The 27,965-nt window shown below is 33.4% G+C and overlaps 2 protein-coding genes across 5 annotated transcripts; one reads left to right on the top strand and one right to left on the bottom strand.

The window, feature by feature from the left end:
* Positions 1-7,316: 7,316 nt before the first annotated feature.
* On the bottom strand, positions 7,317-9,550 carry LOC110644030 (phosphoglycerate mutase-like protein 1). Of its 3 annotated transcripts, none has more exons than XM_021796631.2 (10): positions 9,320-9,550; positions 9,110-9,188; positions 8,923-9,030; positions 8,687-8,766; positions 8,497-8,593; positions 8,331-8,405; positions 8,123-8,211; positions 7,895-8,014; positions 7,680-7,724; positions 7,317-7,587 (listed from the first exon to the last, which is right to left on the bottom strand). In XM_021796631.2, exons 2-10 carry the CDS (start codon positions 9,167-9,169, stop codon positions 7,542-7,544), a joined length of 720 nt encoding a protein of 239 aa, XP_021652323.2. In that variant the 5' UTR covers positions 9,170-9,188; positions 9,320-9,550; the 3' UTR covers positions 7,317-7,541. The 3 variants fall into 3 exon arrangements, with proteins under 3 accessions (XP_021652323.2, XP_021652322.2, XP_021652321.2); XM_021796630.2 differs by having other exon boundaries at positions 9,351-9,549; XM_021796629.2 differs by lacking the exon at positions 9,320-9,550 and having other exon boundaries at positions 9,110-9,313.
* Positions 9,551-12,796: 3,246 nt separating this feature from the next.
* LOC110644039 (uncharacterized) lies at positions 12,797-27,461 on the top strand. 2 transcript variants are annotated; one of them, XM_058151776.1, is made up of 7 exons: positions 12,805-13,133; positions 13,595-13,634; positions 13,752-13,838; positions 22,026-22,127; positions 25,268-25,433; positions 26,461-26,734; positions 26,840-27,461. In XM_058151776.1, the coding sequence occupies exons 1-7, from the start codon at positions 13,080-13,082 to the stop codon at positions 27,029-27,031; spliced, it is 915 nt and encodes a 304-aa protein (XP_058007759.1). In that variant the 5' UTR covers positions 12,805-13,079; the 3' UTR covers positions 27,032-27,461. The 2 variants fall into 2 exon arrangements, with proteins under 2 accessions (XP_021652334.1, XP_058007759.1); XM_021796642.2 differs by lacking the exon at positions 22,026-22,127 and having other exon boundaries at positions 12,797-13,133.
* Positions 27,462-27,965: the final 504 nt, after the last annotated feature.

Below are 27,965 nucleotides of genomic sequence, written 5' to 3'. Positions count from 1 at the left end.
GCATTCAAGGTTAGTAGCTAAACTTCAAACTTTTAGTTTAATCTTTGTGATTTTAGCTTAAGGAACTTAGAAATGAACATAAAATCAAATGAAAACAAGTGTTGGAGGACTATATGTAAATTGTGGCCAGTTAGGGTTTGAGATGGGAATGCATGAATTTGATTGAATTAAATATGTTAGTAAGCTTGTATGAGTGGTGAAGTGATATTGGTATGCTTTGAATTAGTTAAATGTAACAAATTAGTGAATTAGGGTTTGGACCTAGGGTTTTGGAAGCCAAAAATTAAAGAAATGGTCAAATGGTATATTTGACCTTGTTTAAGCTGAAAAATGGTCATTTGTGACTAATTGAGGTATGTTGGAAGTGTTGGAATTGAATGGAAATTCGGATTGCTTAGGGCCATTATGCAGGCAACATGACCAAGGTTCCTTTCAGGGATCAAAACTAAAAATTTACTAACCCAATTAGTGTGAGGCCAATTGGGAATGAAACTAGATACAAAATTACACATTTTTCATTGAGGAATCATGCTCAAAAAGTGACTAAAACCTAGTGAACAAATTGACCAAATCCGAAATTAGGTATGCTGCCCTGTATAAAAATGACCAAATAAACAGCTATAACTTGGGCTAAGCAGGTCTAAATGACCTGAAATTTTACCAATTTAAAGCTGAGATATAGACCTAAAACTTTTATGAAGAACACAAACACAAATTATGCCCTTAACTAAGTCATTTAGCCACCCAAAGTTAGTGACCTAAAACTGCCAGAACCAGTTTTGGTGCCCAGAAAATCTAGGTTAGGCTAATTCGGCAGTCATGATTCAAATGGCTATAACTTGAGCTACAAAATTCCAATTGGAGTGATTCAAAAAGGAGAATAAAGTTAAGACAATAAGGAACAATTTCTATGAAGAAAACTTTATCAAATTCTAATAGCAACATGACCAACGGAGCAGTGCAACATTGGACACCAAAACTGAAAATTTACAAATTTGCCTAAAAAGAATTAAAATTTGAGTAAACAACCAAAACCAACAATTTAGGTAACCAAAATGTGGTATGTGAGTGAAATTAGAATTCTCATACCTTTTAAGCATAAGAAAGTCAATATTTTGACTTGAATAGTACAATGAATAGTAACATCAATATGAAAATTTTCAAGAATGTAAGTTTAGTATATTAAAGCTAGGTAAAAGTAAATTTGAAATTATTTTTAGATTTATGATAAGTTATGATACTGAAACACTGTGAAACTGTGTATTTCAGTGGAAAAGAATACTGGAAAAGAACCCGAGGGATCGAGTTAAGGCCAAGAGGCGACTCGTATAAGGTTTGTGCACAACATAGAATTTCTGTAAATTTTCTTCTGTAAATTATTTTTTAATGAATTAAGATATTAAATGGTGACACAATTGTATTAAAATGTTTATTATGCTTTTGATTTAAATTGTGGGAAGATTAATTGTTTGTGTTTGAAATTGCTATAAATGTTTAGTAAATTGTTAAGATAGTTTTAAACCACAGTGTCATGACCATATATTTAAACACCTCACTAGCATGACTAGTGGGAGAAATCAGTTTCGAATTTTGATTCATTCTCTGGCTGAAGTGTTGAGGTGTGTGTCAGAAGAAGAAGAAAAAGAATGAGTTCCCATATATTTGGGCTAGCTAGCCTTATAATGTGACTTCTCATAAGCCTCTGGCTATTGAGATTAATATGTTTCGAATGGCATGATATAATTGTGTGTTTTTATGAAAATTTTTTTTGAGACTTTTGAAATGAAATTGTTTGGATTAAAATTTTATAAATCATGTTTTGTATTTATTTTTCATGTTCAGTCCAATTTTTAAATAAATATGATTTAAATTCTGCATAAATATTATTTTAGTATGTTGTGTACCACTGAGTCATTGTACTCAGCGATGACTGTTATTGCTGTCGCAGATATAGAGACTAGAGGAGCAGTAGAGTGAGCTACTAAGGATTGTGGAGCCACCTCCCCTAAAGTTTAATCGGGTATATTTTATACCCTGATTGTAAAAATTATTTTGATGTATGTAAATGTATCTAAATGTAGAAAATGGTCATGAGCAGTTGTATAAAGCTTGTAATATATTTTAGTTGGGATTTTTCTAATGTAAATTTTGAAATGATGTATGTAAATTGTTTTATCTTTAATGAAATATGAATGGAAGTATTTTATTTGAATTTGAATGAAATTACTTAGTAGTATTTTTTATGATGTTTGAATTTTAGAATTTGAGAAATGATGTTGAAATTGGTTAGGTTGGATGTTGAATTGATGAAGTTGATGAGACAAATCATTGGAAGTGCTTTTTACAGGTATTTGAAGAACTGTTTTCTCAAAATACAGACGGTACTCTGTCGAAATTTTTATAAAATTTGCAGAAAAATAAAATGGGACAAAAATCTTAACTAGTTTTCAAACTCTGATTAAACGTTTTAATACCTATTAGAAAATGCTCACCACTTATAAAAGTAAGAAAATTATTTTAAAATCCCTTGTAGGGTACTTAATGAGTTATAGGTAGGTGAAGTTCGGTAGTTCATTTGGTATTCTATGGGATCATGTTATGCCTTACAGAGGGGTAAGGTGTGATACTTGGAGGGCCCAGAAGGGGCCATATGTTATTAATGTGTTGTGATTGTGAGAAATTAAGAATTAAAAGTATTGTTTGAACCCTTTTGCAGGTTGGGTAGGTTCTAAGTATAAGGAGAACTTTGTCATATTTTCGGCAAAATCTTATGGCTATCTTTTGATTCTCTACAGTTTTGTTTCAAGTTGTTTATTAATAAATTTTTGATAAATTGTTTAGGTGAGTCGGGACAGTCTTCTTCCTCCGCCCAGCCATCGCAGTAGCTTGTAAAAGTGTTGTGAGTAGATATTTATTTTATTTACAATTTCAATATTATTATATTTCTGGCATGCTCATGCATTACTTATACTTATATTTATGTAGTTAAATATTAGGCATGCCATGTTTTGCATTTATATTTGATGATATTACTTTGATTGCTGTGTTTTGATAATCTAGAGTTGTGTGTGTGAGTTGGTGTGTATGTGGAGTATATGGAAATGGGTAGGACGGGTAGACGCGGCTGGAGCTTGACTTGTTGAGACCCGATCCTTATTATGGATAAGTCAGGGTAGGCACTTGAGTTGATCTCGCTGGCCCCCACATATGAATTATTAAGCGAAAGTCCGACTCGAGGTGATCTCTCTGGTAGGTCTTGGATTAAGAGAGCTGGGTAGGGGGATTAGCTCCCTATATATGTATGCGTGAGTATGAATATGACTTGGGTGCGTGAGTGCTCCAGATTATCTTGGATATGACCTGACTTGTTTGCATGACTTGTATGAAGATGATGCATTTCATTTTAAAGATGCATTAGAATTAGATAGTTATATAAATTGTAGGTAAAATAAATATTTACTCTTTGAGTCGAACGCTCACTCATGTTCACTATTTTTCCAGGATATAAGATAGCCTTGTTGTAAATGACCTATTCCTTTCCTCATAGGTCCACTTATGTTCATGTTGTATAATTTATGTAATCAAGGAAAGTTTTAAAACTTCGCATATGTAGGGGTTATTTAATTTGCTTTGGACTATAAAAGATTATGTCTCTTTTCTTTTAAAAATTTGTAAACTTCTTATGATGCATGTAATGTTGAATGGACTGGGTATATGGCTTGGTTTGAGTGAGCTGAGCTCCCATTTGATCTTATTGTGATTTGTGGATGATTGTGAGGGTGAGCTAAGCTCCCTAATGGATTGAATTTTTGTGCTTATAGGTCGGGTGAGCAAAAAACTTCTCGTTAGATGATCCATATTATGGCCGGACTCTGTCTAGTTGTTTACTTGAAATTGGACCAAATATGGATTTATGTTTGGGTTGAAAGATAATTGGGCTTACTACGGGCTTCGGGGACCTCATGCCGACCCAAATTCTAGTGCCGGTCTGACTCACGAGTTCGGGTCGTGACATAAATAATTAACAAACATATTTATAGAAGTATTTTTTTCAATTTAGTAGCTTTAATAACAATGTCAAAAAAACCCTTAGCCTATATCTGATTGCGATCAATTCAAAATTGAAAGTAAACTAAGTTAAATTGAAATCAAATTAAAATTAATTACATTGAATTTATTAAAATTAATATTGATTTAGATCGGAATCAAACTAAAACTAGCTAGTTTAAAATTTGATCATTCTAAACTCAAAAAAAAAAAATTATAAAAAATGTCAACCACTATATTTAATCAAAATCAAACTAAAAAAGAATGAAATTAAAATAAAAATAAAAAATTCCTTGTCAAAATTAAAATTAAAATAACTCTTAACCTAGTGTTTGAAGGTAGTAAGATAAGGTAAGGCTTAGAAAAAAAAAAAAAAAAGGTAAGGCTTTTCTTAGTTTTATTTTGTTTGAGAAGAAGGTACAATAAATAATAACTTAATAATTTTATATTATTTAAAAAGGTAAAGTAAAGTATAAAAATTATAAAAGTATCTTTATTATTAAGCAAATGTATTTTAATGTTTAAATTGATTATCACTATATTTTAAAAATATTTTCCATATTTTCTACGCCAAATATCAATTAAAAACATTAATCATAATAATAATAATTTCTTTTCTAATATTGATTATTTGAATTTTTCGTATATCCATGCACATGAAATTCTTTTTTTGGATAAATTTAAAGAGTCTCTCTAAATTTAAAAATGTAATATGAAACCTTTGATTTTAAAATTTTATATAGTAAAATTATTCTAATTCTTAATAGTCAATTTATACAATAAAAAATAATAGTGACATAAATAATTATCTATCTTTTATGTGATAGTAATAAAATCAGTTATAATTTTTTTTTGCATATTAACCAGTTATTTTAAAAAGCTTATAATTATAACATATTAAATTGAATTTTAAATCAATTTTTAATAATCAACAAACATATTTACAAAAATATTTTTCTCAATTTAGCAGCTTCAATAACATTGTCAAAATTGAAAGTAAATTAAGTTAAATTAAAATCAGATTGAAATTAATTAAATTAAATTTATTAAATTAATATTGATTTGGACCGAAATCAAGCTGAAACGAGCTAATTTAAAATTGAATCATTCTGAGCCGAAAAAAAATGTCAACAACTATATTTAATCAAAATCAAACTACAAAAGAATCAAATTAAAATAAAAATAAAAAATTCTTGTCAAAATTAAAATTAAAATAACTCTTAACCTAATGTTTGAGAGCAGTGTAAGGAAGTAAGATAAAGTAGGATTTTTTTTAATTTTATTTTATTTGGGAGGAAGGTGTAGTAAATAATAATTTAATAATTTTATATTATTTAAAAGGAATATATGAAAAGGAAAGATAAAATATAAAAATTATAAAAATATCTTTATTATTAAGCAAATGTATTTTAATATTTAAATTGATTATCACTATTTTTAAAAAATATTTTCTACTTCAGATATCAATTAAAAACATTAATCATAATAATAATAATTTCTTTTCTAATATTGATTATTTAAATTTTCTGTACATCGATTCTCATGAAATTCATTTGTTAGATAAATTTTAAGAGTAGTATCTCTAAACTTAAAAATGTAATATAAATTCTTTGAACTTTAAAATTTTATACAGTAAAATCTTTCTAATTCTTAATAGTCAATTTATACAATTAAGAATAATAATAATATAAATAATTCTCTCTTTTATGTGATAATGACAAAATCAATTATGATTTTCTTTACAGATTAACTATAAAAAAAATTTTAGCCGTATTAAATAATAAAATACTAGATATGTAATAACTAATTAGAGTGATTTTCCCTTAAAAAAAATAACATTAATCATTCACATTATCACCACTTTTGACTGTCTACGCTAGCGTGTTACTTATAAACTGATTATTATGAGTCAAATTTCAGCTTTGAAATTTATTCAATACTTGCAAACTAAACTTATAGATTAACCGTAAAAAAAATTTTAGCCATATTAAATAATGAAATACTAGATTTTATCTTAATAATAGATTGGACATGTTTAGCATTATTGTTAGAATTAGGGGTGTGCAAACGATCGGTTCGGTTTCGAACCGAACCGAATAGATAAAACCAAAAACTGAAAATAAAAAATTTTAAAAATCAAACTAAATCGATTAATAAGAGAAAACTGAACTCAACCAAACCGATAAATATCGGCTCGGTTTGGTTTTAAACCAATAAAACTGAATTTTATAAAATTTTTTATTTTCAACATTAAATCTAAATAACAAAAACATAAAAACAAAAAGAATTAGAAATCATAACTCAAAAATCTTAGGGTTCGGTTCGGTTTTCTTTGATTTTCCTTGATATATATATATATTAATAATTTCAGTTCAGTTCGGTTTTTTTATTTTTGTGAAAATAACCAAACCGAACCGATTAAATGAAATTATAAAAAATTATAAATTAAACCGAACCGATTAAATTTTAAAATCGAACAAATTAAACCGAATTGACTCGATTCGGTTTGATTTTTCGATTTAAACCGAAATCTGCTCTTCCCTAATTAGAATTACTGTTGAAAAAATTATTTTTTAAAATATGCAAGTTAGAGAATATTAAAAAATAATTTAAAATTTAATTTAATAAACTTTATCATAAAAATATTAAAATAATAAATTATTTTTTTCTAAATTATCTTTTTAACTGCATTTAAAATAATATTTTTATTAAAAAAAAGTTTTAACTATCAAACGCGATGCCAACTGACACTTACTTCTCTCTTTCAACTTGATGTATAAAATTCCCTCTTCCCTCAACAAGGCCTGGCAAAACATTTTTCACACAGAGGGAGAGAGAGAGAGAGAGTATGGCGGCAAGTATTGCACAGCATGTCCCATCAAGCTTTCCTCCTGCATGCACCTGGTTATTGCTTTGTGTGTGATGATGTGTGTACATCGTGGCGCCATAGGTGTAACGTGTGTAACATGGATGTGCACTGGAAATGTGGTTTTCTGCAGGAATGCCATCAGCTACCCACGGCCGAGGGCCTTTCTCCTACCAACCAGCCACAGGCTCATCAAAACAGAAGTAAGGATAAGAAGATTGCTTCTTCTTTGCTTAAGTTTGAAGCAAAACTAGCCATGCCGACCTTGGTTGGACCTATCTTCTTTGATTAACAAAATTAAACATTTGCGGTTCACCCATAAATTCGAAGTTTATGGGGAATCGAACCGGATCGTATGATTCCAACGAAAGTGAAGCCGAATAAGGAAAAAAAAATATGAGCATGGTAAAAATGTTCTCTATTCCTGTGCTGATCGATGGTTCCTTCTAAAATTAAATCAAGGAACTATTGAGTTTTGGTTCTTTTGTTCAACAAGTGCAACTGAATTCATCATCAATTAGTTTATTAAAATTTACTTAAAAATACAATAAAGAACTAAGGAAGGTTAATTACATATGACAATTTCCTGCCATATGCCATTCTGCAGCATCACCAGCAAGATCAGGTCTCAAACACTTCCTCCACTCCCATCAGTTGCTGGGCAATTCATCATCCTGCACATATTAGAACAATGTAGGAAATTAGCAAACAGAACTATATTGCAGTGTATTTTTTCAATTTTTTCAATTCTTTCAAGCATTCTTACCTCTTATCAACCATGACCATTGAACGAAGCTCACAGTTCACGAATCTAATAACAAATATTTACAGTAACCATTTTGATTAGTCACAGAAAGCAAGAACTTAATGTAAAATGTATTGTAAGTAGAAGTCATTTTTATCTGTTCTGCAAGCACCTCTTCAAATCAGCTTGTTAATAATGAAAATACTGAACCAGTTAATGTTAATAATATACTTAACTCTTTGCACATTTCACTTCTGACTGATGGATGAAAATCATTTGCTAAGGCATTTAATGTATACTGCAAGAACCTGTGGTGAGTAACAACTGCAATTTCTGTCTCTTGGCGTGTCTTTAACCTATTAAAGTAGACAAATTTTTCATGAGTCGGTTAATAATTCATAGAAATCTGTTCTATGACACTTGTGCACATACTGATAAATTAATCAAGACAAAAATGCATTCACCAGTTCATAAACTTCAAGCCCCTAGCAGCAACTTCCTCATCAGTCTCCCTAACATCTGCTTTCCACAAATTGTCATCATCACTTTCCATCTACAAAGAAATTTTTAAAAAATGTCAGGATAAGAAAGAATTAATAATGTTAGCAGAACTAGAACTTGAGACTTCCATCCAAAAATAATGATATTGAAATCCTAATTTTAAATACTTGCCAGTGAAAAATCAATTTGAGGGAAGAGAGATGAATACTCGGTGATGGTTCTCCTCTTATCGCACGGATGAACTCCCTGCATTAGGAGAAGATACACAATAATAGAAGCATTCAGATTATAGGTGGAGTGGGTTTGGTTCACAGAATGTCAGTGTCACAATACATACTGTACGTTCTCGACAAAGTTCAACTGCCACAATTGGTGGGCTCTTGAGACCTGACGATCTTTCTCCACCAAAGACTCCAACTGCTGTTTGCATAGCCCTGCAAAATTTTGAACCTTCAGTCATGATATAGCTGTGTTCTTAAAAAATCAATGAATATTCTGTCAAGAACTTGACTCAGGTTAATTAATACCTTAGCAAAGGGGAAGTGATGACTAAATCAATTTTCTTAAACAGTCCAGATGTGTTAACATAGTTGCAGAGATTGCTAACCTGTTAAGCTAAAACAGATCATTCTAAAGCATTCTTTCAATAGTGAGACAACAATTACTAAAAACCAAATGATAAATAAAATAATGAAATGTAATGGTTTAAGTACTAAGCCAATCAGAAACATCTATTGAACCTTCAATAGCAGGTAAATCATACCTGCTCCAAGCCCAATGGGGAGAGCTGAGCATCAAAAAATTCTGGAGATAATAATGCACCAAGATCCTTCTTTCCTGCTACATTGTGATTTGCTTGTGCATGCCTCACCTGCAAAAATGTAATAAGATCAAATGATTCTGCAAATGCAACTAATAACAAGGAGGAGAATTAACTAGGTTATTCAAACCAGATGAATAATTTTAGAGTGGCCTAAAGGGATTAGACATTGAGATGTGGTAGAATCCATATCAGCAGAGTCCAGGTAGCTGAAAGAGAAAAGAAAAACACATAGTTTGCGAAGAAAATAAGCCCGACGGAGGATGAAATTCCTAATGAAAGAAAAAAAAATCATCCTAGTTGTGATTCTGTGAATAAAAACAGTAGAATACGAGGGTACCCCAGGAAGATTGGTATTGAGATTCACTAACCCTATAATAGAAATTCAATCTTTAAAAGCAAGATTTTCTTTGGTAAAAGTCAAATTCTTGAATATTAAGGTACTGAATCCAATATCAAAAGAGGAGATGGCCAAACTTGCAGACATGAGACACGCAACTGCCTATTTATTAGCCTATCCGCTCCAACTGTGGCCATTCACACGCACTAGATGCTAAAATTTCTCATCCATTGCCAAACCTGGCTTTCAAATATTATCATTATTATCAATAAAGGCTTTACCCTTCATTGATAAAACCATCTATATCAGTGATTTTTTTTTTAATTGCAAAAAAAATTAGCTTTTTGAGTGCAACGATCGTTGCTTCTAGTTAGTGTTCGCGATTAAACAGTTTTATTAATCTCTGATTAACCCTTCTAAGTTTTATAGTGAGTCTCAAAGAGCCATAAAAATAAATTACCCATAAATCGATTCACTCATTCATAATAAATAGAGGCAATATTAAATTATCAACATCAATTAGTCAAATCATAATTAAATACTTCTAACTTCAAGGTTAAGACTTATAACTAAGTCATTATACTTAATAATTATTAATAAATTGATCTTTTAAAATTTTAAATTTATATATATTATTATTATATTATGAGATTTTTTTTTTTAATTTTTTCACTTAGCAATAGAGATATAAACTGGATACAAATGGACGATCTTTTTTTTTTTCCTGAATTTTAATAAAATTATATTAAAAAAAAATTCTAAATACTAGACAAGACTAGTCTTCCCCAAAAGTCAAATTCATGAAGCTACTGAAATCCAGAACAAAAGGATAGGCGGCGAAATTAGATGCGCCAAATTATTCGCATATCCGCCTAACATTTGCCCAGTCACAAGTGGACGCTAAAATATCGTCATCAATTGCCACGCCTGGATTAAAGCCAGGGACAGCAGCGCCCCAAAATATTTTTGAATATTGGACCTCATGAATTTTTTTTTTATGTAGTTTTAATTTATATATGATTTAAAAAATAATATTTAAAATTTAAAGTGTATTTTTATATATTAAATTTTAAATAAATAAAATTTAAATATTATATAAAATTATTACAATTTTAAAATACAAATTATTAATAAAAATATATTTATGTAAATTATTAATTAAAAAATATATATATATATAAAAATCAAGTTAAATGATTTCATATTATTCAAATAAAATTTACATAAAAATAATAAGATTTGAAATGAATTTAAGTAATTTAAAATAAATTTTAGCTAAATTTAAAATTAGTTTCAATATTTAGAATAATAATTAATAAAACTTGAAATTATCGCTTCCCTAATATGGGTTCTATTTTCGTCGACTCAGTTAACAGACTTGCAAAATAAAAAACAAATGAGTCAGAGGTCGTGGATCAAGAAGATTCCAGTGAGGACCCTCCACTGGAATTGAATTAAACCAACACGCATTGCCCACAACTCAACACCCACTGCAGCAATTTTGCCAACAATGCATTGCCCTCAAGCTACCCACAAGAGGATCGCCACTAATCCCCTTCCTCAGCTTCCATGCGATCACATTCAACAATTAAGTGATATAAACCTTTTTGCCAAGCCAAATTCAAACCAACACGCATTACAGCAATTTTGCCAAAGCTAGAGACAAATCCTCCAATCCATTCACCCTTCTAATTTCTGATAATACCTTCACCACAAGCTAGCTTCTCATTTCCCTTGCAACAGGCATTCACGTTGAGTTTACATCAAGGAAACTCGAGAGGATCCCATTTGATCCAAGCTTACCCCCTGCATGGTTGAGTATTAACCATAAAAACATCTCTTCTTTAAGCGTCCCGAATACTAATACTGTAAGCCATCACTGAAGAGGCTAAAGCCATGGTCACACTCCCATCATCTATCTCACCAAAGACCTCCTTGTTTATCTAAACCAAATAAACCAACAACAAGAAACCATAAAAATTATAACGCCATTCCACCTGCCCAACAATTGGTTACGTTTCCTAACTTAAAAAAAAAAAGAAGTTATTTTTAAAAAAATTGTTTAGTTTTCTATTTAATCAGGAATATATTTTATGTCGATCCATTTTTTTAGTACCCAAATGTTACAAAATATAAAAATTATTTTTTAGAATAATATTTTCCATAAAGCAAACGAATGCTTAAATATTATCTTTTTATTTATCATAGGCAAAAGGCTTATTTAAATCCTTAATCTATACCAAATAGTCATATAAATTTTTAAAATGTTTTGAGATCCATTTAAGTTTTTTAACTTTTAAAAAATATCATTTAAAATTTTTTAAAATAGATCAAATAAACTTTTACGGACAAATAAACTTTTTAAATTTAAAATATAGATAAAAAAAGCTGAAATATAATTTGCATAAAATATAAATCCAATCAAGGTCATACATGCCAATTTTCTAGGATTCTTATTAATAATTTTACGTATTTGATTTATAAAATTCTGATCGATATTTATTATATCATATGGCAAATTGATAAATTGTTATTTACCGAATGGTTCAACAAGCTTATTTATATAAATTATGATGAAGATAATGATAGAGAAGTTTCTTGAATTGTTTGGTAAAAATCAATTTTATCAATTTGCTTGATGATGCTGCAAAAATTTACTGGAATGTTACAAATCAGGTATGTAGGGTTGCTAGTGAGAATTCTATACACTATAAGATTTTTGTGTATAATTTTAGCTCTATTTATATTAGAGACAAATTATAATCAATTTTTTTATTTAGTTTTAAAAATTAAAGGGTTTATTTGCCCCAAAATATTAAAAAGGCTTATTTAATCCATTTTTAAAATTTATTTATTTTTTATTTAAACTAAAGAACTTGTTTGAATCCCCAAACAATTTAAAAAATTGTATAATTATTGACTTAAAGACCAAAATTAACATTTTCCCTGTAAATAGAGTTATTCATAAACAACTGTTTATCTTTTTATTTTTCAACAAAAATGACCTTAATCCTATTTAAAAATAATTCACTCTGATTAACTCAAAACTAATATTACTAGCAGCTGACATCATTTCTTCTTGCCTTTGCAATGTAACCAGGTTGCCATGTATTTGTTTATTTTAATAATAAAGTAATGCTATAGCAAATTAAATCAATAATTATATATTTATTTTAATAATAAAATAAATAATATAGTATAATAAATTTATTTTAATAATAAAATAAAATATATTAATCATTTTATATATAATAATAATCGTTATAAATAATTTTATTAAATATTTAATATAAATAAATTATTATCAATTATCAGTTAATGGTATCAACTGGTCCAGCTCAGGTCCAATTAGCCTAAAGAGGCCGAAATGCCCAAAGTCCAGCCCATGATTATCCTTAGCACGTGGAACGCATGAGATCAAATGGAAACTTGAAGTTGAAACATTTTTAAAAAAAATCTGGTACGGACCACCAAAACGACAAATATCCGTGACGTTTCTATAGGGGCGTGGAAAGCAACTCTGGTTCGTAAGTTGAGCTCGTGCTCTTGTCCATCCATCCTCGATCAGTCCTCTCTCGTCTTCTGTTTCTGTTTCCTTCTAAACTACGAAAGGGATCATTTTCCAACCCTAATTTTGGAATCTAATCACAAGATCCTTAATTTCTCTCAATTTTATATTGATTTTAATCAGCAATGTCTACCTAAAATCTAAAAAGGTTGCTTTCTCCCTGTTCTCTGTGCTGGATATCTGACTACATCCATGGAAGAGTCTTACAGCAACCTCCCTACTAGTCATTTACTGGGCTCTGTTCCTGTAAGCACTATTTTTTTTTCTCTCTCTATTCTGTGTATGTACTTTTATATATTTAGCATTGCTTTTTATTGTTTCGATATAATTTTTTTTTTTTAATTTGTTTCTTGTTTGTCATTTTGGGTTTAATTTTGAAGTGAGTTGATCCTAATCAATTGCATTATCTTGATTTGTAAAGTTTTGATTTTGTTTAGAGAAGCAATGGATTTTGGCTTTTGAAAGAATAGGAGTATAAATGTGCATGGGATCAATGTTAATGCAAGGACATTTACATGCTTAATTTAAGAATTTTGCGGGGTTAAAGAGTTAAATTTGAGCTGTTTTGAATTGATAATTTCATCTTTATTTCTCTTGATTTAAGTGAAGTGCATGAATCTCGTTGATACCAAATAGATTATTTATATATGGCTTTTTTCTGGTAATATTGTTTTATAGATATCTTTTTTTCCCCTCTTGCTCTATAGGCTGTGGTCAGTGAAGAAAAAAGTACCACCACCTATGTAGGTATGAGCTTTTCTTTTCTTTTCTTTTTTGTTTTTTTAAATGTTTTGTTTATGGTTAAGTAGAACCTGTATCAAAATCTAATAATTACAAAAAAAATGTTTATGAACTTATATGCAGCCCCTGAAGCAAATATGCAAACATTCCCTCCAAATAATAATGGAGAAGGCAGCAGTCGGGGTTATCAAACCCTTGGAAGTCCACCTGGTATGTGTTTAATATTTCATTTCCATTGTTTTGAATGTGTTATTGTAGATTGTTAAGCTTGGTTACATTCTTATCTTTATCCTAGGCATTTCTTGCTATTATTGACTTTTTAGCATCATTTTGCAGATCAATAACATATTTTGTAATTTTCTCTCCAAAATAGCATTTTTAGCGTGAGGTGGATGGGACTGTCTTGTTCATAAATTTCTTTATGTTTGTGCAAGTAGGTTCTCAAACAATGTGCAAACAAAGACTTGCACATATAAATTATTGCAGAATCCTTACACACATATGCACACATTAACATTCCTTGCATTAGAGCTTTGCTTTTTGACTTCTTTTTTAACTAACATATCAACAGGGAAATTGTTTTGCATTGGAAACATGAAAACTATTAGCCTGATAACATCATGATTTTGGTGACATTAAATAAAATTGAAACTGTTGGAGGATTCTCCCATCATAATTACTTTTACTTAGTTAGCATAACTACGTGCTTGTAGGTATTGTGGCTATAAATGAGGAATGTCATCCTTATTTTCCTCCCTTTTCTCAATGTAAGATTTACAATGTCACTGAAAGAAATATATATATATCCTAGGTTTATGTTCTGTTTCAATTATGAATATTTTGTCTTAATTTGGTGTTTAAGAATTGCTCAATTGGTTGTTAAAATACCTTGTTAACGGATCTAACTAAGATTGATTGGAAGATAAGTATCTAACTAAGATTGATTGGAAGATAAGAAAGAGTGAAGGAAAGAGAAAGGGAGGGAAAATAATGGAAAAGGGGAGAAGAGCATAGAAAGTTCACAAAGAAACGTTGAATTCTTGAATGGTTGAGAATTACATCCCCAAAATCCTTATATGATTGCTAATAATTGCTTCAGCTAACCAGCTAATAAATTAAGTTTGCAATTTCGACAGTAAAAACTAACTTTTTGTTCACCAATCAACTGTTGCCAGCTCGGCTAACTAATTTCAACTAACTTGGATGACTCTGATTCCTTTCCTGCCAATACTTGAGTTCTCTTAACTTCTTGGAGTTCTCTTAACTTCTTGGATCTTTCTGATTGGTAGATGTAACAATGGTTGGGAGCATATACATGCTTTTGCTAGATATGAGTTGATAGACAACAAATGTTTTGTTATATGGATGCTTCAAAGAGAATAATTGAATTGGTGTCTTTTACATTTTTAGTGATGATGAGACCTAGAAGCAGCGAGTTTATATTCACAGCTTTTTTTTTTTACCCATTGCCCTTAACTATACCCCTTGTAATACTACTGTCCCTCATCTTCAATTTATTAGCTAAAACTCCTCATACTTCTATTAGTGCACATTAAAATCCTTGCTAACTAATTATGCTAGTTGTTCCATTATATTGGCTTACGTGGCACTCTAGCTGGAATTTTTAAATTTTTTAATAAAAATAAATCCACATCATCCTTCTCTTTCTCTCTCTCTCTCTCTCTCTCTCTCTCTGATCTCTCCCTTTCCCATTTCTCTTTCTCCTCCTATCTCTCCTTTTCTCCTTTCTCCTTTGTTTCTCTCTACTTTCTCCTTTCCCCCACAATGACATATTTTCATGCAAGAGGATGAGATGGCCTCTTGGTCTCATTACCCTCTCAACAAAAATAATTTCAACCAAGATTTATGCGCTGATCTCCTTTATCCTTCTACTACCTTTGTCACTTCCACCACCACAAAGAGCCAGACCTTCTCTCACACTTCTTGGCTGATTCATGGTGAGCCGCCACCATTTGACAATGGTGTGAGCTTCCCTAACATGACTGGTAACGCAACAAATGGCCATAAAAAATGGTGGATCGGAGCATCAATGGCTGCAAGCTTCTTGACTTGATTCAGTTGAACCATGGGGGTTAGGACAAGCGATCGCTAGCATTGATATCCTCATCTAAAGGGCTCCCAATCAACACCTCTCTTGCTTGGTTTGATTTGGCGGTTGGAGTAGAGGAGTAGACAACAACGAGAGTTTGGCATCAACTTTTTACCTCGATCTGACCCAATGCAAGCTACTGGAGATGAGTGATGGACCTAGCCATGCCCTTGTCGCTTCCGCCTCCTTGCATATCACCACCTCCACCATGTTCTAGAAGCAGTACGCCACTGCAAGGTTAACATAGGGCTGAAGATTGGCTTGTTGTTTGTGGCCATTGCATCGATTTTGCATATTGACATTGTTCTTAAGAGAAGGCAGCTTTTGAGGATCCAATATAGATACGAAACTTGGTCTTCTTAAATTTTCAGTATTGTCATGCTCATATCTTTGTTTAGAACTTTTAGGTTTTATTGAATTTGAAGATTCTTTGTGCAAGTTCTTTGGTGGCTAGTGGGAGGATGCAAAAAAATGATGAGTGATGACAAATGGCAGAATGTTGGGTTGCAAATTTAGGGGTTGACTCTCACTAGAAAAGGAACTATTGAAGGCAATGGGGAGAGAGAGAAAGGAAGGGAGGAGGGGGTGAGGAATTGGTGTTTGATTATTATTTGGGTTGCAATGGGTGGAGAGAGAGAGAGAGAGAGAGAGAGAGAGAGAGAAGGTTGATGTGGATTTATTTTTATTAAATTAAAAATTACAACAGGAGTTCCACGCAAGCCAATAGACCAGAACACTTGCAGAATCATTTAATAGGGATTTTAATGTGCGTTAAATAGAAGTCGAGGAGTTTTAAGTGACAAATTGAAGATGAGGGACAATAGTGTGATAAGGGATATAATTGATGGACAACAAGTGTTAAGCCTATATGCACAGTGTAAATAATAAAATCTCCGCCTAAGTAGTTTGTACTTAGCCTGTTCCAAGTCCGGATAAAGGAGGAGGGTTGCGGTAAGTGACAATCAGTGTAAAAATTTCGTCACACCTCATGATATGGATTCAAATAATATAAACGTTGGGGCGTTCTCTACTTACGATGCGTTATATCAGAGTCCGGGTGTAGTGAGAAATATGTAAGGGTGTAGGGCGTTCACCGAAAGCGACACGCAATGCCAGCGCCCGGGTGTGGTGTTAAATGAGCAAGGGTTCCCACATCATGGATGGGTATGGGTAAAGAAGTTAGTCCATAAGACAGATAGTAGAACAAATAGTGGAATAGAACACAAGATAGACATAGAGAACAATAGAAGATATCATAAAAGGAGATCAATTAGGAAGGAACATGATAAGAGGAGAATCAGGGTTAGTACTTGGAATGTTGGATCACTTACAGGAAAATTAATGGATCTTATGGATACCTTGGAAAGGAGAAGGGTGAATATTGCATGCATTCAGGAGACTAAATGGGTAGGAGAGAAAAATAAGGAAGTGGGTAATTCAGAGTACAAATTGTGATTTACTGGAAAGGAGAGGAACAAGAACGAAGTGGGCATAATAATCATAGACAGGACATTGAAAGATGCTGTAATAGCTGTGAAAAGAGTAGGAGATAGAATTATACTAGTAAGGCTAGTACTAGAAGGAAAAACAATAAATGTAATTAGTGCTTATGCCCCACAAATAGGAATAGATAGCGAGAGTAAACAAAGGTTTTGGGAAGATATAGATGATCTAATGCAAAGTATACCGAATGAAGAGAATATTTTCATCGGTAGAGATTTGAATGAATATGTAGGAAGTGATAGGCAAGGTTATGAGAATGTCCATGGAGTTTTTGGTTTTGGCAGCCGAAATGAGGAGGGAAAAAGTATCCTAAATTTTGCTATGGCATACGACCTAATACTAGCAAATACTTAGTTTATAAAAAGAGTCACATTTAGTGACTTTTAAAAATGGGCAATATAGAAGCCAAATTGACTTCCTCTTAACCAGGAAGACAAATAGAGCTCTATGCAAGGATTGCAAAGTCATTCCACGAGAGGCTTTAACAAGTCAACATCCGTTAGTGGTCTTAGATTTCAAGTTTAGGAACAATTCAAGTAAGGTTAGAAGAAATAGTATAGCTCGAACAAAGTGGTGGGAGTTCAAAGGAGTAAAGCAAGTGAAGTTCAAAAATGAGCTTCTCGAGCTCGAAGCATAGAAGCTGGATGTGGAGGCCAATACTATGTGGATACAAATGGCATCAAAGATTAGAGAAGTAGCTAGAAAAGTACTTGGAGAGTCTAGAGGATATGGACCACCCTCAAAAGAGAGATGGTAGAATGAGGAAGTACAAAAAACAGTGAAGAGAAAGAGAGAATGGTATTAGAAATTACCTAAGTGTGATAATAATGAGGCATATGAACAATACAAGATAGCAAAGAAAAGAGGCGAAAAAGACAGTTAGTCAAGCAAGAGCGTATGCCTTTGAAAAGTTATATGAGAAACTTGGATCTAAAGAAGGGGAGAAAGATATTTATAGATTAGCAAGGAGGAGAGAAGAAATGTCAAGATTCCAATCAAATTAGGTGCATTAAGGATAAAGAAGGAAAAGTATTAGTGAAAGATGAGGACATTAAAGAAAGATGGAGAAATTATTTTGATGATCTCTTTAACAATAGTCAAAGTGGTAATAGGTTGAATATAGACTGCAGAGCAGTAGAAAAGAATGTGAATTATACTAGAAGGATTATATCTTTAGAAGTAAAGGAAGCACTTAAGAGAATGAAAGTGAGTAAAGCCTATGGACCCGATGGAATACCAATTGAAGTGTGGAAGTATTTGCGAGATATGGGAGTGGCATGGTTAACTAAATTATTTAATAAGATTCTAAACTCAAAGAAAATGCCTTATAAATGGAGGAGGAGTATTTTAGTACCTATTTTTAAAAATAAGAGAGATATACAGAGTTGCTCAAACTATAGGGGAATTAAACTCATGAGCCATACTATGAAGTTGTGGGAGAGAGTTGTGAAATATCGACTACGTCATGACACTTCTATCTCTCCCAATCAATTTGGCTTCATGCCCAGTCGTTCAACTATGGAAGCAATTTTTCTCATTAGAAGCTTGATGGAAAAATATAAAGATGTGAAGAAAGATCTACACATGATTTTTATCGATTTGGAGAAGGCTTATGACAGTGTTTCAAGAGATGTCTTATGGAGAGTGTTAGAACAAAAGAGAGTATTTATTAGGTACATATAAGTGTTGAAAGATATATATGAAAGAGCAACTACTATTGTACGCACAGTGGGAGGGGACATGAGATTTTCCTATCTCAATTGAATTACACCAAGGTTCAGCTGTAAGCCCTTATATTTTTACATTAGTTTTAGATGAATTAACGAAATATATATGTTAAGATATGTACCATAAATAGCTAGGATATGTGTATCTGTAGTGATTGTGTAAATATATTTAGGTGCTAGAATCGTGGCTATAATTACGCATTTAATTAGGATTGTATTTCCTATTTAGTTGTCCTGTACAGATTATAAATTGACACCATTGGCTTGAGGGAATAATTAAGCTCTTTAATCATTCTCAATATTCTTCTTCTGTTCTATTTTCTCATATGGTATCAGAGCCCTCGGTGGGTCTGATTTGAAATTTGAAACAAAGTCCTCATAGGGAGGAACTTTCCCTCTTTTTTAAGTCACTTTCTAGGAGTCCGTGGTTGTCACAGCCTAGCCTAGTAGATTACCCAGCCAAGGATCGGCCTCAGGCATCCTCAACCAGGCTGGTCCCGTCACCTGTTTCTCATTTTTTGTCACTATCTCTTCATACAGTAGGCTTTTCTGACGTAATTCTGAACAATATTTCAGTGTGCTTCTCTTGCCAACATTCTGAGATTGAGGAGTCCCCCAATACAGCCTCCAACACAGGTTCTGAGATTCTCACACCCATGTCCAACAAAGTTTATGAGATTCTCAAACCCATATTTTCTTTCATTGGTAATTCACCAGCTATTACTACTGTTAAATTTGTAGGAAGTCAAAATTATATGTCTTGGGCTGCATCAGTGGAATTATGGTTTATGAGACGGGTATGATGACCACTTTGTTAAAAATACCATAGATATAGTTTTAACAAATAGAGCTAATTGCACTAAGATTGATGCTCAATTATGTAATCTCTTGTGGCATTCTCTAGACTCAAAATTACTTAATATTTTTCAGTCTTGTAAAACCTGTTGCAAGTCTAGACTAAGGCAAAAACCTTTTATACAAATGATGTGCAGCGTATTTATATGGTAGTATCAAATATGGTTTATCTGCAGCAAAATCAACAAGATATGTCTAGTTATTTGGGACAAGTAGAATTACTGAAAGATGAATTTAATTCTATCATTGCCATGTACTAATAATATTTTTGAGCAACAGCGAGACAGGTTCTTCATGGTTTTGGCATTGATTGGGCTAAGACCTGAGCTTGATTTTGTTAGAGACCAGATATTAACTAGTCCGGTTATTCCCACTCTAGAGGATGTGTCTGCCAGGCTTCTACGCATCTCACTCAGTAAGAATAATTTCTCCGAAATTGAATCTTTAGTTTTAGCTACACAAAGTAGAAACCAACCGAGACAGGGTACTTATCAGAGAGGCAAGGGTAAAAGGCTTCATTGCACTTATTGTGATAAGAGTAATCACACTCGAGACACTTGTTGGGCCCTTCACGGTCGACCACCACGCCCCATTCAGTCAAATAATGTGGGCCGATCAACTGCTCATATGGCTCAATCTGGTGAAAATTGTATTCTTCATTACCTGATGGAAAGGATTAGGTGTCAGATTCTATCGTATTAGCTGGACCTGATTACAAGGAGCATTTGCAATATCAAATAGCCAAACAGTAATCTTCTAATAGTGCTCATTCTGGTAATTCCTTTGCTTGTCTAACACAGTCTTCGCTCACTGGTCCATGGATCTTAGACTCTGGTGCTTCTGATCATATATCTGGTAACGAAAGTCTTTTCTCATCTCTAGTTTCTCCTTTGGTTTTGTCTAAAGTTACTTTGGCTAATGGTTCACAAACTTTAGTTAAGGGCATAAGAGAAGTAAAAATCTTTCCATCTATTCCTTTAACTGTAGTTTTGTTCACTCTAGAATGCCCATATAATTTAATCTCCATTAGTAAATTGACTAAAAATCTCAATTATTCTGTCACATTTAAAGCTGTGCCTGTTGTTGTGCAGGATCGGAGTACGGGGAAGATGATTGAGTAGGATATGAGTCACAAGGGTTGTACCATCTTTCTACTTCAAATTCTCCTATTGCTCTTGCCTCTATCACTTTCGTTGATCTTCTTCACAATCATCTAGGTCATTCGAGTCTTGCCAAATTGCAAAAATTAGTTCCTAGTCTTTCTAGTTTATCTTCTTTTGAATGTGAGTTTTGTCAACTTGGGAAACAAAGTCGTGTTTCCTTTCCCAAGCGAGTCAATAATAGGGCTAAGTCCATGTTTGAAATTGTCCATTCAAACATTTGGGGTCCAAGTCGTGTCAGTACAACTTTGGGATTTTATTATTTTGTTAACTTTTTTTATTATTATTCTCATTGCACTTGGTTATTTTTAATGAAGACTCGTTCTGAATTATTCTCTATATTTCAAAAATTCTCTACTGAAATACATAATTAATTTAGTGTTTCTATTAAAATACATTGTAGTGACAATGTAAAAGAATATTTGTCTACTCCCTTTATTCATTTCTTATCTTCTCAGGGTGTTACTCATCAAACTTCATGTGCTTATACCCCTCAACAAAATGGGGTTGCCGAACGAAAGAATCATTATCTAGCTGAGACTGCCCGCATTTTACTCATTCACCATAATGTTCCTCTTCGTTTTTGGGGAGATGCTATTCTTACTACTTGTTACTTAATTAATCAAATGCCTTCTTCTGTTTTCCAAAATCAGAGTCCTCGTTCCATTTTGTTTCCTGACCAAGATACCCAACTGTCTTTGCATGTACTTGGTTGTATTTGTTTTGTTCATGATCACACTCCTGGCAAAGACAAACTTTAGTCCAAATTAAATAAAATGTGTCTTTTTGGGATATTCTAGACTTCAAAAAGGTTACAAATGCTACAATCCACTTACAAATAAATACTTTGTGTCAGCTGATGTAACCTTCTTTGAAACATCTCCCTATTTTTCCTCCAACACCACATCTAAGGTTTTTAGTCCCACCGCCTTACCAGTTTCTACTCTTCCTCCACCATCAATCGGTCCACCACATCTACACGTCTACTCACGTCATCCTCATTCTCCCACTAACACCATTGATGCTCCTTTGCTTGATACAGGTGCAACACCGGCTCCTGGTGACTCTTGCCCTCCTTCATCTTCGCCTATTCCGGTCTCGCCTTCAATAGACGATGCTACTCCTCCCATTTCCATCCAAAAAGGTATTCGTTCGTCTCGAAATCCTCATCCTATTTATAATTTTGTGAGTTATCATCGTTTGTCTCCTTCCTACTATGCTTTTGTCACCACTTCGTCTAATGTATCTGTACCTAAGACTGTTAGAGAAGTTTTGGAACATCCAGGATGGTATAATGCAATGGTTGAAGAGATGACTGCTCTCCATAACAATGGCACTTGGGATTTGGTGCCACTACCGAAGGGCAAATCTACTGTTGGCTGTCGATGGGTTTATACAATCAAGGTGGGGCCTGATGGCCAGATTGATAGACTTAAAGCTCGCCTTATTGCAAAGGGCTATACTCAGTTTTTTGGCCTCGATTACAGTGATACCTTCTCTCCTGTAGCTAAGATTGTCTCGGTTTGCCTTCTTATTTTCTTAGCTGCCATCCATCACTGGCCACTTCATCAACTGGATATCAAAAATGCCTTTTTACATGGCAAGTTAGCTGATGAAGTTTATATGGAGCAACCACTAGGGTTTGTTGCTCAGGGGGAGTCTGGTTTGGTGTGTCGCCTATGGCGTTTTTTATATGGTTTGAAACAATCTTCGAGAGCATGGTTTGGACGGTTCAGTACTATAGTCCAACAATTTGGAATGTCTCGGAGTGAAACTGACCATTCAGTATTTTTCCACCATAATGGTCGTGATAAGTGCCTTTATCTCGTTGTTTATGTTGATGACATTGTTATTATAGGAAATAATCTGTTGGGATCTCAAAACTCAAATAATACTTGTCCAGTTATTTTTAGACTAAGGATCTTGGGAAGCTAAAGTATTTCTTAGGGATTGAAGTGGCACAATCCAAGACAGGTATCGCCATTTCTCAAAGGAAATATGCTTTGAGTATATTGACAAAGACAGGCATGTTAGACTGTAGACACGCAGATACTCCTATGGATCCAAATATTAAACTTGTTCCTGGACAGGGAAGCCATTGGAGGATCCTGGTAGATGCCAGAGATTGGTTGGAAAACTTAATTATCTTACAATCACACGCCTAGACATCTCATTTGCTGTAAGTGTGGTCAGTCAGTTCCTTCAAGCACCATGTAGTAGTCATTAGGATGTAGTTATTCGGATACTCAGATATATTAAAGGAGCTCCAGGACAAGGCCTATTATGTGAAGACAGGGGTCATTCACAGGTTATTGGTTACTTAGATGCAGATTGGGCAGGTTCTTCTTCAGACAGACGATCTACTTCAGGATATTGCATTATGATTGGAGGTAATTTGATTTCTTGGAAAAGTAAGAAGCATGTGGTTGCTAGGTCAAGTGCAGAAGCAGAATATCGAGCTATGGCTTTGGCAAATTGTGAACTTATATGGTTGAAACAACTTCTCCAAGAGTTGAAGTATGGGGAACTTAAACAAATGTAGCTAATCTGTGACAATCAAGCTGCACTTCACATTGCCTCTAATCCAGTGTTTCATGAGAGAACGAAACATATAGAGTTGGATTGTCATTTCGTCAGACAAAAGATTGAATCTGGGTGTATTGCCATTAGCTTTGTTAGCGTAAATTACCAATTAGTAGATATCCTGACAAAATCTCTCAGAGGCTCTCGGATTGAATATATTTGTAACAAGCTTGGAGCATATGATTTGTACGCTCCAGTTTGAGGGGGAGTGTTAAGATATGTACCATAAATAGTTAGGATATGTGTATCTGTAGTGATTGTGTGAATATATTTAGGTGCTAGAATCGTGGCTATAATTACTCATTTAATTAGGATTGTATTTCCTATTTAGTTGTCCTGTACAGATTATAAATTGACACCATTGACTTGAGGGAATAATCATGCTCTTCAATCATTATCAATATTCTTCTTCTGTTTTATTTTCTCACAATATACAAGAGAGTATCCCTTGGTGCATGATATTTGCAGATGATATAGTCCTGATAGATGAGACACGAGAATGACTTGATAGAAAACTAGAGCTTTGGAGAAGTACTCTAGAGTCAAAGTGTTTTAAGTTAAGTAGAACGAAAACAGAATACATGCATTGCAAGTTCGGTGAAGGCCGAACTGGTGATAGGGAAGGAGTTAATTTGGATGGAGTGGTACGACCCCAAAGTAATCACTTTAAATATCTCGGCTTAATCATTCAAGTAGATGGGAGATGTGAGGAGGATGTTAGTCATAGGATTAAAGCCGGATGGTTGAAGTGGAGAAGTGCCACGGGCGTTTTATGTGATTGCAAGATTCCCAATAAGTTGAAAGGAAAATTTTACCGTACATTCATACGACTGGCCATGTTATATGGTAGTGAGTGTTGGACACTGAAGGAGTCGTATGCATTTAAGATAAGAGTTGCAGAGATAAGAATGTTAAGGTGGATGAGTGGTCATACTAGACTAGATAAAGTCCGTAATGAGAGTATTAGAGAAAAGGTAGGAGTGATGCCAATTAAGGATAAGTTGATAGAAGGGAGATTGAGGTAGTTTGGTCATGTGAAGCGTGGACATACGGAGTCTCCAGTTAGACAAGTAGAGCACATTAGGTTAGGGGATAGAAAGAAAAGAAGGGGTAGACCTAAACTGACTTGGAGGAGAGTAGTACAACATGACCTAGAAGCATTACACATTTCTGAGGATTTAACCCAAAATCGTTTAGAATGGATAAAGAGAATCTACATAGCCGATCCCAAATTCTTGGGATAAAGGTTTAGTTGAGTTGAGTTGGAACATTGGATATTTTGAAGCAGTTTGAGGCTGGTGAATGAAAGCTTTGTGACTGGACTAAATAAGGTTGCCGTATGATTTTTATCCAAAGTAAATAAAATGGAGATATTTCTTAACAGTAAGATGAAAAAAATGATGCATGATATCTTTTTATTTCATAAATCCAAATCTAAATATACCTTGTCTTGTTTAATTGTTTATTTGCTGATATTCAATGATGAGGTCTTAATGCATGTATGGAGTATTGCCATCTTTACTAAGATTTTGATTAACATTTTGAGGGGCTTTTGAAGGAGAGTGAAAATGCAAAATCTTTTATCATATTTTGATGTTAGCTGCATTGCAATTTCATAAGTCATGTGATGCATATTTTGCTGCATTCATCTGCATGACACTTTTTCTTGCTTCTATTTAACATCTCTTATTGACCATGCAGAAGGATTTGAGCAACAACCACCAAACAATTGGAAAGGGGTATTCAGTGTATCATCATACACACAGTATTTCAATGTGGATACAGACATTGTCATAAACAGAATGATGAGCTCTTTTTATCCTATTGGTGGGGATTTTTTCAGCAAGATTGATGCAAACCCTGATCTGTGAGTTTGGCATTTTCCCTGTTTTGTTTGCCTCCAGTATCTTGACATTAAAAAATTTTTCATATATTAGAGAATCTTTTTTGTACCTTTGATGTGAAACTGTATGAACTATTTCTGCGGGGGAGGGGTGAGGAATATGTTTATACTTGAGGAATAGGATTTGCGGGTGTGACATCAAAAGCATGTACATGTCAATACTGTCAGCATAGTAGTTAGTTGTTTTTCACTTTCTAATAACTTAAAAGCTTGAAACATAATTATTTGAAATCTGAAAGAGATAACTGATCAAGGAAATTTAACATGATAATTGTGTTATTTTTTATTTTTTCTTTTAATCATCATTATCTGAGGTAAGTGGAAGTGGCTGTAACAAAAAAGATGAAAGCAGACAGAAAAGAAGAAAAGAGTGAGGCTGCAATGGCGTGCTAAATGGGCTTTTTTTGCGATTATTTTCTAGTTGATTCTTTCTTTTTTCTATTTCTTTCCATAGAGGCCCACACCCTCTTCCCCTTTCCCTCCCTCCTCGCTTCTTGCCCCGTTTCCCTTTTTCTTTCCCATTCCTTTGAAACGCAGCCATTAAAGCTGTACATGATCAAATAATGGAACTCTAGATTCAAATTTTCTTTATTGCTTTTCCAAAGGTGCCTTGTCTTTTCTTGTCTTTTCTTGCATTTTCAAGTTTACAAATCACTATATGCCACCCAATGGGTGAATAAATATAAAAAAATTGAGAGTTTTAGATTCATCTGTAAAATGGGGTAAAGCATTTAGGAGACAACACAAAAAAGTGGCATATTTCACATCAGTATCCACTCTGCTAATTCTGAGAATTTTTATTATGTGTTAAATCTGGGCTTATCTGGATTTCAACTACATTGGTCTTTGTGCTAGATTCATCAGTAAAATGGGGTAAAACAGTGCATCTAAATTGTTTGCAATCTAGTCAATTAGGAGACAACGCAAAAAAGTGACATATTTCACATCAGCATCCACTGTACTAATTCTGAAAATTTTTATCATGTGTTAGGTATGGGCTTATCTGGATTTCAACTACATTGGTCTTTGTGCTAGCTTCTCTTGGAAATTGTGCCACCTACCTCATACAGAAACGCGCTGACAGCAGTGCTTCTTGGAGCTTTGATGTTGGATATGTAAATGTGGCAGCATGTGCAATCTATGGATATGCTATTGTGGTACCATTGGCATTTTACTTCCTGCTTCAGTATCTCGGAACAAATGCTAGCCTCGTACGGTTTTGGTGTATGTGGGGCTATTCACTCTTCATTTTTATTCTGAGCTCTGTAAGTGCATGCCATCACTGCTGTGTTTCATACATTTATTTCTTCTTGTTTCACTTTTTTTTAATGAACTCATCATCTCATTCATACTGTATGGAATATATTCAGTTTCTGCTGGTTATTCCAGTTGAGGTACTCCGCTGGATCATTATACTTGCGGCTGGGATCGACTCAGCATGTTTTGTTGCTGTCAACCTCAAGTCCTGTGTTGAGGGGAATGATCTTACAATTGTGGTGTTCGCGGCATTCTTTCTGCAGCTAGCCCTGGCAATCTTCATCAAAGCCTGGTTCTTTCCCTAAGCCTTTTACTCTTACCACATGTATCTGCAACTTCAAAACACGAGCCTGAGGAATTTTTCTTGAAGATGAGTACATGTTTTGTTGACAGTCTGAGTTGCTCTGTAGTTAGTAAAGAGACAGATACATGGGAAGGAAGAAAGTTGAGATGTCTTTGACGAGTGGTAATTATTGTTGTTGCTAATGGAGTTGAATGGAATGTGTTGGATATGGATTTAGCGCATAGCATTTAGCAGGAAAAAGCAAGTAGATGGGAAAAGCCAATTGATAAATTTAAGTTCTGCTGGAACTTCCATTTGTCACGAAACTAATACTCTTTTGTCAGCATGAATTTTTCCACACTTGAACTTGGATGTGTAAATGTACAAATGGCCTGGAGTGATGTTTACATTTTCTTTACTTCATAATTTATTATAGCAGCAAAGTGTCTCTATTCTTTCCCTTTATCTGATAGACAGAAGAAGCTCATTCATTTAAGGTATTATCATCAATGAAGAAACCAATGATTTTGCCAAGTTGTATTTGTATAGCCAAGTAAAGGGTGTTAATATCCCCATCGGTTTGTGATAGGAGTAACGTGCCCTTTATAAAGCTTTGGGTACTCCTCTCCTTAAGCTGGTTTTTTGGGGTGAGTTAGGCCCTGAATGATATCGAAGCCTTCCTAACTGATGTTGGGTCTCCCCTGAGTGCTTCATGCTGTTTGGTCAGAGGCGTGAACGGGTATTAAGTGTTTTGTTAATTTCCTACATTGGTTTGAGATGGGGTAATGTACCCTTTGTAAAGCTTTGGGTGTTCCTTTCCTTATGAGCTTACTTTTTGGTGTGAGTTCGGCATGAGTCATTTTCTAGGAAATGAAAGAATGTATTAAAGAATCTAGCATGGCATGCTCACTTGATTAAAATTTAGAGCGTGATGCTGGAACTTGATTAAAATCGGA

Source organism: Hevea brasiliensis, chromosome 8, assembly GCF_030052815.1.
Source record: "Hevea brasiliensis isolate MT/VB/25A 57/8 chromosome 8, ASM3005281v1, whole genome shotgun sequence".
NCBI lineage: Eukaryota > Viridiplantae > Streptophyta > Magnoliopsida > Malpighiales > Euphorbiaceae > Hevea > Hevea brasiliensis.
This window is presented reverse-complemented; position numbering and strand designations above follow the sequence as displayed.